The sequence below is a fragment of the Notolepis coatsorum genome (assembly GCF_963971535.1).
Source record: "Notolepis coatsorum genome assembly, chromosome: 18".
Lineage (NCBI taxonomy): Eukaryota > Metazoa > Chordata > Actinopteri > Aulopiformes > Paralepididae > Notolepis > Notolepis coatsorum.
Genome location: NC_140182.1, coordinates 90,669,393 through 90,686,561, shown reverse-complemented (window position 1 = coordinate 90,686,561; position 17,169 = coordinate 90,669,393). Strand labels below are relative to the sequence as shown.

Sequence of the window (17,169 nt, the reverse complement as noted above, 5' to 3'; positions counted from 1 at the left end):
ATGTGAGGAACAAATTGTAAAGCGCTTTGGATAAAAGCGCTATATAAATGTAGCAATTTTTTTACCATTACCTCTAATTGTGCATCTGCTGCATCTGTGCTTCTGCTGCGGTCGTGTGCGGGGCTATTCCGAAACCAGGAGGTGATTACCAGTTACCAACAATGTGGATTGTTGTATGTTCTTGTGCAGATAACCAAGTCAAATTCTGGCGAATCCCTACATTGATGAATACAGTAATTCTTATTTTCATTCTAGGGCTTTATTTTTTAGGCCTGTGCAGACCCTGTTGTGAAAATGTTCTAACTACCGTAATTCCTCTAATAGTAACCCCGGCTTGTATTTGTTTCAACTGTAGCGGGTACCAGGCTTGTATTAGGAGGAGGCCTGTATAAGAGGGAGGCCTATATTTCAAATTTTCAAACGGATCATAATGAATAAATCAACATTTTGTGTCAGTTTGAACCCAGTAAAATGTACTGGGTTCATTTATTGAAACCAAGTACTGTATGAAATAGTAAACAGTGCAATTACAGGTGGTCACTGGTCATTTCAACGTTTTCAAAGTGAAATCAAGTAACTAGCTCAGTATGCAGCTCAGTATATTAGTAACCCGGCTTGTATTAGGAGGCCGGCTTATAATTGCTTAGCTCAAGAGCGCACCCGGCCATTAATAGAGACCCGGCTTGTATTTGAGACCCGGTTACTATTAGAGGAATTACGGTATTCTACAAATAACATGTGAGCTTATTCTTGGGGGACCTACTTCAGGTGTTAAGCAGTCGCAAACTTCACTTTGTAAGGAACAGAATGGAGCAGCTGCCCCAGCATTCCTATGGACTATGTGCATTAGAGGGTGGGAAAGCCAGTGGGTGGGTCCTGGTCGTTGTAAACAGCGACTCCTACAGTTCGGTCGGGGCGCCTGCTCAGCGAGGAAAGGATCTAAGGGGGGTAGTGTGATCCTTCCACACGTTACACCCTCTCAGTGAGAGTCTGCGCTGCCAGGTGAAAAGAAGCGGTTGATTGGCTCGGAGGAAGCATGTGATAGCCTCCACTCTCCCAGACCGACTGTAGGGGGTAGGTGCGCAGCGACCAGGAAGGGGATTGGGAATTGGCATAACGACTAACATTGGGATGGGAGAAAAACAGAGGAAAAAGGAGGGGTGGGAAATATAAAAATAAAAAAAATAAATGTAAAGCATGTTTTTGCTGTTTTCCTTTTCAGGAGGATCCGTACTCTTACTACAATTCAAACAGAGATGATGGTCAAGTAAGGCGTCAGGTAGAGCTAAGGTAATTAACATCTGTTTCTCTTATTAGGGGCCAAACACTGTAGGTACTTAATTACCAATTGTAATTTAGGCCTGCATGGAATGTTTGTGTAGTTTCTTCCATCATGGCAACCATTGTTTTGTACATGGCAATGGAAGATACAAGGGTTGCCATGTGTTGATTTATGAGAAATATATAAACAGAAACATAATAATTTGGTGTATTATTACTGGATCTTGTAATCAAGTCAACAGTACAGGAACAATAATATCATGTTTTTCCAGTTGTACCTACTATTAGGCATTTTGAAAGTGGTTACCAACGGTTACAGGCAGCCATACTAGAAGAAAGAGAGTGACACAAACATTCTGTGCAAAGCCTCTATTGTATGTTTTCTTCTTTCTTCTTCTTTCTTTCACCTGCCATGGGTGTCTATGGCAGCCCATAGAACCGATTGGTCACTTTTCATTAAACTTGACACAGTGGTTAGAGGATTGTGTCTACTCTTCACACACTCTTCTCTAGTGCCATCATCAGGCCAAAGTTAAAGAGTAAATAAAAATAAACACATGTGACGGTAAGTGCGTGGTCTGTAATTTCTTGAGGTTATCCACCCAAATGAGAGGAAACGTTCGTACACTGGCACCTATGGTCAATTAAGAAGTCCACCACTGTTTTCTTTCTTTAGACTTAAAAACATAAAAACCTACTGGTTAGCTGTGGTAGTCTGTGATACCGGTGTTGCAATTTATTATACTTTATACTTATAGCACATGCATGAGTCTGGTCTCCTTTGAAATGTAACATTCTTAGTACACAATAAAGAAAAATCATCATGCGATTAAATGCATACATTTTTTTTACTTTGAATTCTTTCTGTAGTTAATTAATTGAAATTAATGCGATAAAGTCCCAGCCCTAATCTTTTTATATAATGTCTTGATTTCAGAATTTTATCTCAAAAGCAGAATTTTGGACAGCTTTTTTATTTCTGCCCTTATGTGAACCGCTCACACAAGAACTCAAAAGCAAAATGAACCACTTCTCGGTTGGATCAACATGTTCATGACCTGCCATTGGCTACAAGGGTTATGAGTCCAAGTCCTGGCCTGGGTGGTACGGTCTATACCAGGGGTTCCCAAACTTTTCAGGCCTGGACCCAGAAAATAAGGCGTCAGAGAGCCGCGGCCCAATGCACATCGTCGGGCTTTTTTTTTTTTTTTTTTGTCAGGCGACCGATTTTTTAAGCCAAATATCACTTCAATCCTATTAAGTTAGTTCAAGTTAGTTATTCATTTATATGTGCTATTTATGAGAGGGCTAACTTGTTGCAAAATAATAATGATAATAATAATAGCCTCATTAAAATACTATTGTTGCTTCGGTTGTTTTCAGCGTTTTATGTGCATAATCTGTTATTTAGTTTGAAATGTTCGTTGAAATAAGTAGATTTTTCATTTTTTGTTTATTTATTAAGTTAACACTTTGATCGCCATGGGTTAAATTCATAATTTACCATCCCTCGCCAGCTCTATTTGTCTATGGAGAAGTTCCCCTTCTTTGCAGGGCTATAACTTTTTAAATTCTATTGCTAAATTGCCATTATTATGACCCATTCAATGTCCTATATGTATTGTTCAGGGTGTAGCAACATTAAACTTTTTCATTCACATATTCATACTAAAATATGGTCTAAAGTATAAGTATGTTTTTATCGTTTTCTGCAGCTTTCTCCAGAACTTGATTTATAGCTCCAAATGCATTATATTGATGATGAAATACAGTTTGATAGCAATCGGCGCGAGATAAAAAATTTCAACTGGACGTGGTTCTAGAAGTTACTACGTGTCATCTGATGATGACCGGATGGGCGGGGGATCGTTTATAATTCCGTGGGCAGCGTTAGATGATTCATCCAGAGTGGGTCATATGTTCATCATAGCAGTTTATATGGAACACGTTAGAATATAACGCTGAATCTTACCGTGGCTTCCTCGCGCCGCTGGCAGATGAGCGTGGAACAGATTTTTTTTCTATTATGGGATGGAGAAATGCCCGATCCATTTCCAGGTTGTATAATAGTATATACGTCCAAATCATGTTGTTTTTTCGAGTTATTTGCACCGATCGATGTTCACTGTGTCAAGACGGAGTCTCTCTAACGATAGCGAGTGCCCGGACCACATATGGATGAGCACTTCCGGTTCAAAGGCTCATTTCCGGTTGGCGATCTGCCGATCTGCCACCAGATGGCGCTCTTGAACCGCTAGAGAGTTGAGTGGAGCTTTGCAGTGTGTCTCAGGGCTCCGGACGGGAAATATGATTTCGATCACAGATTTTTGAAATATTGACATCAAAGACGAGTTACGGCGTCTTCGGCAGAATTAGCATGGCTAGGAATGACGTCTTAACTCGTCATCGGCGATCATAGTGTTAATATAAAACCATATAGTCACATTTTAGAATACAATAGAATAGAATTTTAGAATACAACTAGAAACACTGTCCTGGCCTGCTTCTAAGTTCAGTGGCCTGACAAAAAAATAAATAAAAATTATTTTCTTTTTTTAATCTCGCGGCCCTCCCGTGGCTGCTCGCGGCCCACCTTTGGGTCGCAACCCCGACTTTGGGAACCACTGGTCTATACTGTGACATTAACACTTTCACGGCCAACAACGTTTATATACGTTATTGGGCGCCAACGGTTAAGGGCCATAAACGTATATATACGTTTTTGAATAGTTTTAGCCTTTTTTAAATTTTAATATTCTATTCAATGTCACGGACCCGTATGTTGCCGTTAAAAGGCATACTGGGACACAGGGTGCAGTACCGGCCAGATCCTGCTAGTAGGCAGTATCGAGAGTGCAGTAAACTCTGTTCCAGACCGGGTGTTCCGTTTAAACCGCTCCGGGCACAGTTTACTAGTACAGGGAAGCCTAGGGCTTCACTCGATCGCATTGAATAGTTTTCGGGACAACGGATGGATATGTTGTGCTGGATTATGTCGTGGACCAGATGGACATCAGATGGACCAGATGGCGATCAAACAATTGGAATATTCTTTTTGGAATACCCCTGACCACAGGTAAGGACTATCTGACGTCAATTTCAGCTTGATCCAACAATGTTATCACACCGATCCCGCTAATCTGCGTGTGTTGTGGTAATAACAAATGCCGTTACTGGCAATCAAAGCATCAGAAACTACCCCCGCCCCCCCCCCCCCCCCCCCCCCTTCATGCATTCATGATGAAACATAATACCTAATTATATGCATTTGATTTGAAAATAATAGCGTGTCCAGGGACGAAACGCCAATGCTTTTAGTAGAATTCACGTTGCGGCCTATAGCCAGCCTCGCAGGAATTAACCCTGATCATTCCGAAATTATACTTATATTCACCACGGCAGAACGCGTGAACGTATTCATGAAAAAATTCATTATTTTTTGGATCTTGGACAGAAGATAGTTACTGTCAAATGTCCATAGTATTGTATCCATAGTGATAGAAGCACTTGTTTTTCATATGTGTATATAATGTAAATATCTGTAGATGACAGCAGACATCTACTGTGACAGATCTATAGATCTGTAAATGAGGAGACAGCCAGTGTGTGTCTTCACTCAGGCCCTGCGAGGGATAGTGCCAAGGTAATCGGCCGAGGTGTTAATATCAACAGCTAGGTCAGCTAGGGAGGGGAGAAACCGTTGCTATGGGGAAGAGATAGGAGAGACGTTAGAGTGTGTCAGAGAGAGCAGTTGCTAGGGAAATACACTTTTATAGCTGAGGGTTCTTCCGGGTTGAGTCAGACTAGGACGCAAAGCTGACACATAGGGACTTTGAGAGAGAGACAGCAGAGATCCCCTTCACCCTCCTAGCCGGAGGGTGGGGGAGGGGGAATGCCATGAGATTGCTAGCTTCGGCTAACGGGTAAGGCTTTTGGCTAACCACTAGGCCTCAACCACCATCAAACTGATAGCAGAATAGAATTAAGGAATTCAATAGACCTTTCAAAGACCTTTCAGAACTGTTTTCCATCTGGTACAGAGGCTATGTTTATGGAATAAACATCAACATCAAGGAAAAGGTATCACGTTTCCAGTATGTCGTTTTCTTCTGAGTCGGATGCAGTGACGGGGCAGAGAGAGGGTATCAGCCAGTACGATGAGTAAGAGATAAACACAGCACAGACTTCACGGGAAACGGAGAGATTACTGGCTGAGAACCCGATTATCTAACAATAGCTATAATATAGAATATAGATATAGCTCTACAAACAAGGTGACGCACAGTGAAAATATGTAATGGAAACCTGGCCTGGCTAGAACAGGATGGGGAAAGGCCTCGGCCCTGAATGAGTTAATGTCACTGTCTATCCTGTCATGTGAAACTAATTATACCTACATACTGTAGATAAGCTGAGTGCTATTCACTTTACATGACTTATATGACATTTTACAACTATTTCAAACTGTATCAACGACTGCTTTAAATGCCATGCACAGACATGCATATTCTGATGTTGACTGATATTACACAGATTTCTTTTAGTTGCGCCCAGCAGCTCTATGGTTGGTCGTCGGTCGGTCAACAAACATTTCCCCACCCTCCACAGGTTTTGACCTAGGAGGCTGAAATCGGGCATGGAGGTCAAGTGTGTGTGTTCATGCCAGTCGACTAAAAGGGGACGTGTCAACTGGAGTGACGCATAAAGGTTGCAGCTATTGCGAACGTTTGCTTGTTCTCTTATGCCCAACGCATTGCTGCTGAGAGTTTCTTTGTCCCTTGTCTGGCCTAGTTATCTCGTCCTCCTTGTCCTTTTTCTTCTTTGTGGTGTTGTTTTTCCCCTCTCTATTTTACCATGTGGTCAAGGGTTAAATTATCATATGTACTTGGACCCTTAATTGCTGCCTGCAGCTATATTATTATCTAAATTGTATTTGAAGTACAGTTACTATACTTACTCAAATATCATTGCCTTTTTTGGATCCCTGCAATATTGTTAAATTGGGAGTCGCACAGCGACTCTTTCGCCGTGGCTGGCTGCACTTCATATGCATCATGTAATGTTTGAACTCACCAGCAAGTGGCAGCAGCGTTCTGTGTTCTGTATGCCTCATGAGTAGGAGATGGTTTGCCTGGTAGATTTCGAAGTGTAGCAAGAAGTGTTGCTCTTGCGTTGTAAAAATGTCATTGAATCAAGAGTTTAAATCAGACTTATGAGTTTTATTTGTTTCAGCGAAGTTTGGACTGGTTCTTCAGTTGTGAGAATTCCTACATAAAAAAGCAGCCCTTCAAAACATGACACGGAAGCTATCACTAATTCTAAAGAATAGTCAAGTAAACATATAGAATCTTTAGAAACTGGACACTCGCACCACTACAGCTGTAATCTATAGTACAGATTAAAGATGTAGTGGTGCGAGTGTCCAGTTAGACTGGGTCGTCTTTGGAAATGTGGGAAAGTTTAGGCATTTGCTACTAAGTCTTGCCTTTCTATGGGGTTCCTGCTGCATCTTAAAATGTTTTTAAAAGTTCTTGAATATGATTTTGATAGGTCTTAAAAATGTATTGGATTAGAAAATTATTTCTATGTTGCGATAACTTCTCTGTATCACTTTTAAATGTGTTTGGCGGAAATGTCCAGGCTGCAAAGGGGGTAGTCCCCCCCCCCACCCCCAATAATTTGTATGGAATTACTTCTTTCATAGTCATTTTCCTTCATACCTTTTTGCCAGTTTGGCTGTGAAATAGGTATTAAATTCTATTCAGAGTGGTCTTAAAAAGTCTTAAATATAACTTGTTGAAACCTGCAGGAACCCTCCTTTTGTAGCTCGGCACAGAGAAGGTAAATCCAGGGTCTCTACACTATGCTATCAATGGCCCATTCACAATTAACCTTTGAAACATTTTCTCAACTGGCTCAAATCCACACAATCCTTTTGACTTTGAACCACCTAAGACCTAGTTTTGGAAACTATCGAAGCATACCTACTGCATGAAAACACTTATAAGAAATTATAAACTTGTCTTTTAGAGAATAAGCCAACGGCTTTAGTTTATTAAGCTATGCTATCAAACCACACTTGATACATTTTGGGAAATGTGTGTGACGTTTTCAACTTGGTAAGCAATGAGGATTTCTATTTCAGTTCTTATACTGTACCTGCGTTGTTGACAGCATTGCTAAAATAATTGCCACGGGTTGCCATTGCCATTGTGTATAACTCTTGACAGTCAACACCAGCGGAGACAGGCGTCTGACAGGATTTTGTGGGTCTAGCTAATGTACGTGTGTGTGTTCATATTTATGTTGTGAAGGTGGTTTAATAAGAGCTGTGTGCTACACAAAATGTGCACGTCAGTATAATTTTCATTGTAACGTTATCAGTTTTTATTTTTTAAACTCTCAAAATGAATCGACATCCACCCTGATCCTATTTTTATCGGCCCTGGGACAACAAGGGGGGGGGGGGGTCCTTAAGCTCGAGCTCTGCCTGCATTGCCAACTGCACCATTATAAAGATTCCCATGATGTGCTGTCTACCTTGTTAATGTGTACAGTGTCACTCCAAAGTTTTGAAGAGCACTAAACTAAAGCGATTCCAAAATGTAATATTCTGGAAGTGTCTACAAGGCCTAAGCGCTGCCAGTATAGCAGGCAATCAGCTCGCAGGCCAAGGCCCCCCTTCTCCGGAGTCGCACCAGGCCCGAGACAGGGACAAAGGGCACCAGTGTCTACTCACTGGGCCAAAGAGACAACCCCCCACAGGAAAACCAGCTGGGCCTCTCCCCTCACCAGCCATTCAACCACACACTCCTCAGATTCTCTTGAGCGGCCCATGCCCTCCCTGTCTTGTCTGTCAAAATGATGTCCTCGCTGCATATGTGAAATTGGCTCTGTGGCTGTCATTGTAAAGCTTCATCCTTTTATGGCAGATGATTTGATTTACTGGGCATTCGTACAAAATGGATGACGCAACATAAAAAGCACAGAGAGCACACAAGATGAATGTCTTGTCTGGGTAACCCATTAAGCTGGCCTGCTTATGTCCAATGGGGTCCACAGAACAGTTTAACGGAATGGCGACAATGCAAGACGAGACAAGAAACGGCATCGAGACGGACACATTTACATAAGCAGTTACAATTATTTAGCAAGAAATTAGTAAAACATACTATATATAGGTACTCAATTTGATGAAGGGATGGGTCTAAATTATTGGAGATTGTAGTGGATTACTGTGGTTGATTCAAATACAGTATATATTGCATTCTGTCTTTTCTCAATGTAGTGTGAGTGGTTTAACCTCTTAAGCCTGAGCCTAAGTAAATGGAAGATTGCTCCACTTCTACAAGGTCCATTTGCATGTTCCTGGTATCTAGGGACATCTATATGGATCTCAGGGAATGTATTCCCAGTGTCAGAAATATTGTGTCTGTTACTAGGTTTGAGTAAATTGTAATGAACCAAAGGAGGATATAAATTATTATTTTATTTTGTTCATCTTTGACAGTGAATAACACCGTGCTAACATTGACCAGATGTGAATACTTTTTCTTATTCAGCACCTTCTTGAGATCAAGTCTACAAAAAAATCTAAGCAAATGAATAAAGGGTAGATTATTTACAGGGTTTTTTGTAGATGCAGTACTGAGTCTCTTAGGACTACAAACTTGAATGACGGTGTCATTTCCTTCGCGTCTAATTCATCAGGGTTCCGCCGGGATGTGCCGAGATATTTATACACTTATACACTGTTTATTTAAAAATCATTGGTAAACAAACTTTATATATAAAATATACAATTTCACTGCTTTTTGATAGGGTTAGGGTCTTTACCCTTGGCTACATTTGAAAAAGAAATGCAACATTAATTAATACGGACTATTGATCTATGTATGACGTGATTTTAATTTCGTACCGGTATCGGACCGCTCGGGCTTTTTCAGTAACTGTCCTAACCGTAGAACCCGATGAAGACTTGCAAAGATTTGGGTTTGGGTTTCAACTCTTTTAAGTCACAATGCTGATGACGGCATCATCTCTGTCGTCTCCACGGTTGCAGAAAACACGGTGGGACGTCTTTGGAGTGTCTTCTTCGCTGGCATAAGGTGTCCCATGTGGGGAAGTGCCCAGACGTGAAACAAACGGCTCTTCTCCCACTCTCACTACCCCCTCAACCCTAACACAAAACGGAGGCATCGGCTCGCTGGCTGCTCCGTGATCCTTGGAGAGCTCCCACACAAATGCATAGACTGAACTTACCGTGTTAATGGAGTTCACTGTGGGGGGGGGACCTTGGCAGGCAGTTTCAAGAGGTGGGTTGCTCAATCTGCTCCTTTGTGGAGCTCTTGACCTTAGATGATGAATGGCAGATAATGAGCAAAATGGGAGCCTCAGTTAAGTGCCAGAAGTGCAACTAGTTAGGAGTCACTCTCCCTTTGAACCATCAAAGTTACCTTGCTAGGCTAAAACCTTGTCGTGTTTAATGGTTTTTGTAAACTGTTGGAAAATTGACCTCGGGCTGTTTGAGGTCTGTGTTAGTTTTAAACACGGGCAGACGGGCGATGTTTGTTTTTTTGGGGACCTAAGATGCAGATTATATGGATGAGATTATAGGATTGTTTTACATAGTTTTACAAGAGGCACTTGAATACATCTTCAGATGTAAAGAGTTGTACAGCTTACTTGCTCTGACTCTTGGGGCTCAGGGAGTACTACACCATTCTCTGCATTAGTAAGAGGTAACAGATTAGTGGTGTTTTGTGTTGAATGTTTAACCTTTCGTGATAATTGCTTGATTCCTGCTCATAGAATTCCTGCTTGTTGCTCTTGTTTTTCTATGCATAGTCTTGTTAGTTTAGTGGGACCACTGAAGTACTACAACGATGGCAATTAAGTTTATTTGGCAAATGGAAAGCTGGACTTTGCTACTTCAAACGGGTCTTGAGTCGTAAAAGCTTGAGGCCTTGTTAGGCCTGCTCTTTGTTTGGGGATGTGGTCTAAGTTCAGGCAGAGGTCGGAGGTCGTGACGACCAGGTGCCATTGGTTCATTTGTACCTCTGGTTGGTTCTAAAGCATGTCATGTGCAAGCATTCAGTAAAGGCAAATCACAGGGACCAGGAACAAAAACAATGACGTTTGGTAAATAAACTAACTGATCCTACCACAAAATGGCCACCTAGGCCTGGCCTCTCACCCCTGAAACACTGCAAGCGGACACAGAATTGTTGGCAGGTGAGAGGCACGTGGTGAAGCCACAGCAGAGGGGTTTTGAATGCATTCTGCGGGCGCTGCGAGTTAATCTCCCAGTGTATGTCTGAATGGAGTCTGCCTCCATGTGGATAGTATCCCTACCCCTCCGCGAGCTGCTCTTTGCTTCCAGTGTGTGTGTCGGGTTAGGCGGACCACAGTGTTTTCATAGTAGAGAATAGTATTAAGTAGAGTCATTTGTTGGTCGAAACAATACTGCCAGTACACACTCAATAGCCCTTGGCACTATTGGAAACATTTGTAATGCAATTGTTGTATTTAGAAAGTTGCAGGATCTCATTGTCGACCCACTAATTGAACCCTTGCACTGAAGAACCATATAAGACTGTTTGGAATTCTTTGGACGGTCCATGTATTTGCAGTTTTAAAATCAATCCAAATCACTTGGAGTTTGAATGTGATATATCACCAGAAAGTACTCTTAACTATGAATTAACACACTACTCTAACTTACCATCTTTAGATAATAAGGTTTGAAAACATTGTTCCTCTGAAAACATCAAACGTACTTAAATGGTTCTCCGTCTCCATCTGAAGTACTGAAGCAGTGTAACATGTAATAGATTAATTCAATAGTGGCTTCTGATTGGTCACTGAGCGCATTCTATGCATTCTATGGTCTGCTATTTCCGCTGTGGAAAATAATGGACCACTGTCGAGCATTTATTTATGTTGCTAGTGTTACGGCAACAGTTACATTTCTGATGGACTGTTTGCAGAAGGTTTGTAAATTGTAATACATTTTACTCTATTTAATCACCCTGTTGGGATTCATTTTGCAATAATGGCCAGTGTGCTTTACATTATTCCTTACATGAGGTCCTTTAATCATTGTTTAAGCTTTAATAACGCCTATACTGTATGATTACCATTATTACTCTACCAGTAACGAACAAAAATAACAGTGGTAAAATCACTATCACTAAAAACAGCTATATATTAAAATGGATGATTTACTAAGATCTGTTGAAGTTAAGGCTGTGGTTGGCTGTTGACCACACCATGTGAAACTGAAACTGGCATAGAAAGGTCCCTTTACAGTGTGCCGTAAATTTTTATTTAAGGGCGGAGTCCAAATTAAACCGAGTCCTTTTTATTAGCTACACATTTTGACAAATAAAGGCCAGTCTCTATTAGAAGCCAAGTCTAAATGTATTGTTCACACAGTTACCACAGGTGCAGCTTTTATTTATTTATTACAATTTGTATCATCATTTGCAGTCGTAAGTCATTGCTAAGCGAAGCGAAGCTCTCTTCACCATAGCCTTATACGTCGCTGCTGATTGTACTGTAGATTGCACTATTTCACTCTGTCCATTCTATTTTACTCTTTTATTCAGAACTATTTTATTGCACTGCACTTTGCATCATTTTACTTTGGCCATTCCATTAGACTTTTTATTGCACTGCACTGTTGCACTATTTTACTCTGACTCTTTATTATTGTCCATTTTTAACTCATTCAGCGCTAGGGGTCGTTGTTTACCTTCTGGGTAGAATGCCATCACTTTGTTCAATGGGGAGAAAGCCAAACTTGCGAGTGCTAAAACTATATGAAATATTATAGCTATGGATCTAATACACCTGTCGATTGTCAGTGAGTTTCTTCCAGTCAACATGCACAAAACTGATAATTTTTTCATACATACATTTCCGTTTTATACCGTGATGAATATGAGTATATTTCCAGAGCATTCTGTCTAATCTCAAGAAACTCGAGCAAACCGCGCTTCAATGTATTTCCTTAAAAATCGTGCCATTTGTAGCTTGATTTATGAATCGTTCTGAAAATAACGCTAGATTATCGTTATTATGTCTCCTCATGCACCCATGAAATGGGGCTTGGAGCGGGGCGCCCCCCCCGCCACCAACGGTAAACAGCACACGCACAGTCCACACAGACAGCTTCGATCACGGGAGAAAAAAATATCAGATCAACGCAAGATTGGATATATAGTGTCCTTACCTTGTCTCTGATGTAATGCAAAAAAAAGAATCCAATTATCTGATCGCCATTCCAAGTACTGGTCGCGGAGGTCCCTTCCACTTTATCCGGCATTGATATGGGGGGGGGGGGGGGGGGGGAGGGGCTAGTTGATGCATTGCTGTAAGTGCTTGTCCTGCCGGAGTATTTAAACCCCGCCCGCACGGCTCAGCTCGGCCCAGAAAACAAACTACATAGTTTCAAATGGAGTGCAATAGCGGCCGAAGGCGTTAGAGGGCGGTATTGACCGTCTGCCAGCTCAGACACATTCAGAACAGTATGCACAGGCTGCTCCGATGAATTATGAATGGCAATAGCGAATAAAAGAAATAACGATTAAAACCCGACTTTTCTCGTGATTGGCGCTCAAGCGATGGCGAGTTAACTCGACTTTTCTCGTGAATGGCGCCCAATGAGTTAAAAACGGAATCAAACCATAAACAAGGGGACCTATTGGGATGTTGGATCCTAATGTGAAAAACTGATTTTATATGTCTACACTTACTGCTTATTTTGTGCCTGTCTTTTTTCTGTTGTGAAGCACTTTGAGCTGCAATTTTTGTATGAAAGGTGCTATACAAATAATGTTTTATTATTATTAGAGACTTACACAACACAATGCTCACCAGTGCATAATGTCATCTACAGAAATACAGTGGGCCTGCATGACTGTAACTTTACTCCCCATTAGTAGCCTAGAGTTGAAGGCAACAGTTGTAAACTGAGAGACTTTCTGAGAACAACCATGTTCCATTACTCTCAACCCTTTCTAGTTCCAAACGTTAGATAAAATGTCCATGACCCTTGTAGCCTGTTGTAGAAACCAACTTACTTGTGTTTTTTTTTTAAACCGCCTAATCTATGCTTACAGTTATTATTTGTACAGTTGTTATATTTATTATTATAATTATGTGTGACACCATGAATCTAAGCCAAAACTGTTCAGGTGTTGGAGAAATTGTAGGCCAGTATTTTGTGTTGTTTATTATTAGTTCTTAACAAGAGCGTCAGTGTGTGGACAGTGAATGCAGCGTTGCAGCTTGGCCAACTGTGTAAACCCACAGCACAGTGATCATAGCATCTAATAATATACACACAACACCCACAATATTTCTGTCACTTACATTTGGCTACACTTTACTTTGAATGGACTATTTTCTGCTACCATTATAGTACCATTAAGGCTACCTGTAGCCTAATGTACAGTTGGAAGCTTGATTTAGAAAATCATTGTTTTAAGTTTGAGAGGTTTGATTGGGGAAGTATTGGGATCCACTATTCTATTGACCTATGAATGGGTAGTACTGGCTCAACCATTGGGTTCCTGCAGGTTTAGGTACAAATTCAAGGAAAGCAATAAATTATCTGCTCAAGGTTTGTCCAGTATAATCTGCTGTTGATCCCTGACGGTGGTCAAGATTGATTGGTCCTAGTCTCAGGCCATGTCCAGACAAAACCGATTTCGGTCATATCAGTCAAAGTATTTGATCGTATGCACTTTTCATCCACACGGAACTGTGTTCTGGGAGCCTGAAGACGCTATTTTCTGAAACCGGGTCCCAGAGTGGGAAAATCTGAAGACTCCCCCCCCCCCCCCCCCCCCTTGCGTCGCCGTCTTTACAAATTATGCGCATTTTCCTGAACCGATGACGCGATATGTTTATTAAACACCAGGAGGCTACTGTGATGAAATACACGATACTAGCTAGAGATTAGCGTCACATAGCGGGCCTTTTTCTGAAAACCCAAGTAGTAGCCAAGCACATACTGTTCCATAGCATACGCCTTCAGTTGATCATGACAAATCCTCTTACTTTGATGATTAAAAAGCCTCCATTATTTAGTAAATAGTATTCCCATGGCTGGTGTTGAGCTGTAGCCAGCCAGCTAGCGTTGATGCTATCAACATTAGCTAAATAGCTAACCAACTAAATACAATAGACAGTGGTATCCTGAGGTAACGTTAAATACAGACAACTTTTGCTACAATAAGACAGTGGTATCCTGAGGTAACATTAAATACAGACAATGTTTGCTAGTCGAAAGGACTGGACACCGGGACAAGTTAAACATCAATCAATTAATTTAATACAACAGCCAGGTAGTTTGAGCTGCGCGCACCATATTATATACGGCTTTGACACGTTCTCTCTCTCCTGCCGATTAAAATCCTCCTCATCGATTGCCTGTAGGCTGTAGCTGCATTTTGCGCATGTGAGCCGCGGTCTCTCTCTCTCTCATCTCCTTTGGAAACTAGCGTTACGTAACGTTAGCTCAAAAGCACAGAACCGGACGACAAAAGTTATTCTGCTAGCAACAAACAACGATAACACTTCCGGTCGGGGGGTTTCAAAATAAAAGAGCGGCGTCTAAAACAGGAAAGACATTTATTTTGTACATTTGTGGCATGTACTTATTTCTTAAGACTATTTCGTTTTTACGGAAGACTTTTTTTTACATAAATGAAAACTAAAAAGATCAAAATCGTTTTCGTCTGGACATGGCCTCATACACCTCTGTTATTCTGCCACTAGAGATAGTAGTGGGGGGCCCAATTTGCGACTGCAACCTTACCCTTTATATCCCGAGCTCCATAAGATCGTCAACATGTGGATCATCCATATTTGAAGAGCAGAGCTTTGCAGCCCCTTGGACAACAGCCAGACGGCTATGCCATCTTTCCCCCAATTGAGCATGAAGTTGCATCACACTTGGTCCCTTCCAACCAGTCAATGAACTCATCCTAGCTCCCTAAAGCTGACAGAATCACTGCTTCACCCTGATGAAGGTTTACCTGACGTGTGTTCAGGCCTGCATTGCCCTTAACATAAGCTCCAAGCTTATGACCTGGGAATTATGTCAAGGGAGCTGTCGTAGCTGCACTATGTAACTTGTGGCTCTCATTGTCTCAACTATCTGTCAAGGTAAATGTAATTCAACTGGATGTCCTAGTCGGCACAACAGTGCTGTTTGGAGATGGAGCAAATTCCCTGATTTGCAGGCTCAAGTCTGGCAACTCTGTGTTAAAGCTTAACCTCTTCCATCCGTGCGGTCTGGGGCCGGACCGCAAATGACATCATTATAAATCAATCTGTCTACTGTCTGACAAAAGTATAATTTTATTTTTCAAACGTATTCAAGTATAAACATCATAACCATGTCACAACAGCAGTTATAATGTATATTATCAATAAATTAGTTTACCAATAGGTTAAAGTGTTATTAGATCGTTTTTCGTTTTCGTTTTTCTATTGTTTTGGTCGCGAAAGTCGACCATTTTGGAAAAGTTTTACGTCAGGAATTTTTCCGCATGACACTTCCCAAAGGCCTCTATGGGGCTTCAAGCTAATTACTTCTGTATGCATTTTTTAATATATCTTATTACTCTGGATAATAAACCACAAAACGTAATGTTATTGGCATATATGGGAGCGCAGTTAGTTTGTTTCCCCTATTTCTAGCATGTAGCAACAATCGGATTTGAAATTAGTTTCAAAATGGTGGCACCCTGGCAAAAATTAAAAAGCTACTGTACATACAGTCGATTTCATTATCTGTTCTTATGCACGCCTGGTGATACTAAATCCAAATTTGAACTCAGGCATTTTAAATATAAGATTTGGCACAATCTATAAATGTGCGAATTGGCTATAATAAGGTAATTTATAAGCCTGTTATTCTATATTCTATAATAATATTTCAAATTGCATTGGTCCGGATGGGAGAATTCAGTACTGTATCTACAAAACCTTCTGTTTAATCATCTTCCCTTTATTAATTTCCTTAGATTTCTTGTACACATGATCTCAAGAAGGTACTGAACGAGATCAGTGGCAGTTTTTCATGTCTGGTCATTTTTAGCATGGTGTTATTCACTGTCAAAGATGCAAAGAAAAATCATAATTCATATTAAGATAAGATAAGATATTCCTTTATTGATCCCCTTGGGGAAATTCAGGCATCATAGCAGCATGGGGGGGGGGGAGGGGTACAGGTAGTAAAACAACACAGTATACAGGTAGTAAAAGACAACACAGGCAGTGTAAACAATTTGATCAATATGGTCAATATAATTTACTATCTGACTAGCTGAGGAATATTCACATTATTCACAGTGTCACATAAGGTGCAGTATGCATGAGGTAGTGTTATAATTTACTATCTACTGAGTATACATTAATCAAAGTACCAGGGTAGTCTACTTTGTCCCCCTTGGGTTCCTATAAGTCCCAGGTCAATGTCTGGTAGCTGTCGCTGCCCCCTGTTGTGGGGCCTGGAGGCTGCTAGTCGCTGCCCACTGTTGTGGAGCCTGATGGCCGCTGGTATGAAGGACTGTCCGAGGCGGTTAGTTGAGTGTCGGGGGGGGGTGAGTCTGTGGCTGAACGAGCTTCTCATCTTGACTAGCTCGTCGTAGAGGGGGTGGTAGGGGTTCTCCATGATGGCATCCAGCTTCCTTATCATCCCCCTCTCTACCATCACCTCAAGTCTAGGTAGCTCGACTCCCACCACGGAGCTAGCCTTCCTCACCAGCTTGTTGAGCTTGTTGGTGTCCCTTGAGTTGATGTAGCCTCCCCAGCATGCCACAGCATAGAAGAGGATGCTGGCCACAACAGACTGGTATAAAGACTGCAGCA

The 17,169-nt window shown here is 41.3% G+C and overlaps 1 protein-coding gene across 2 annotated transcripts in view; it reads left to right on the top strand.

Moving 5' to 3' along the window:
• Nucleotides 1-17,169, top strand: part of LOC311244687 (uncharacterized protein) — a 69,946-nt gene that overhangs the window by 16,658 nt on the left and 36,119 nt on the right. For both annotated transcript variants that reach the window (XM_084334326.1, XM_084334325.1), the window contains exon 5: nt 1,223-1,290. In XM_084334326.1, the coding sequence (XP_084190452.1) occupies nt 1,223-1,290 (68 nt within the window). The remainder of the gene's footprint in view (nt 1-1,222; nt 1,291-17,169) is intronic.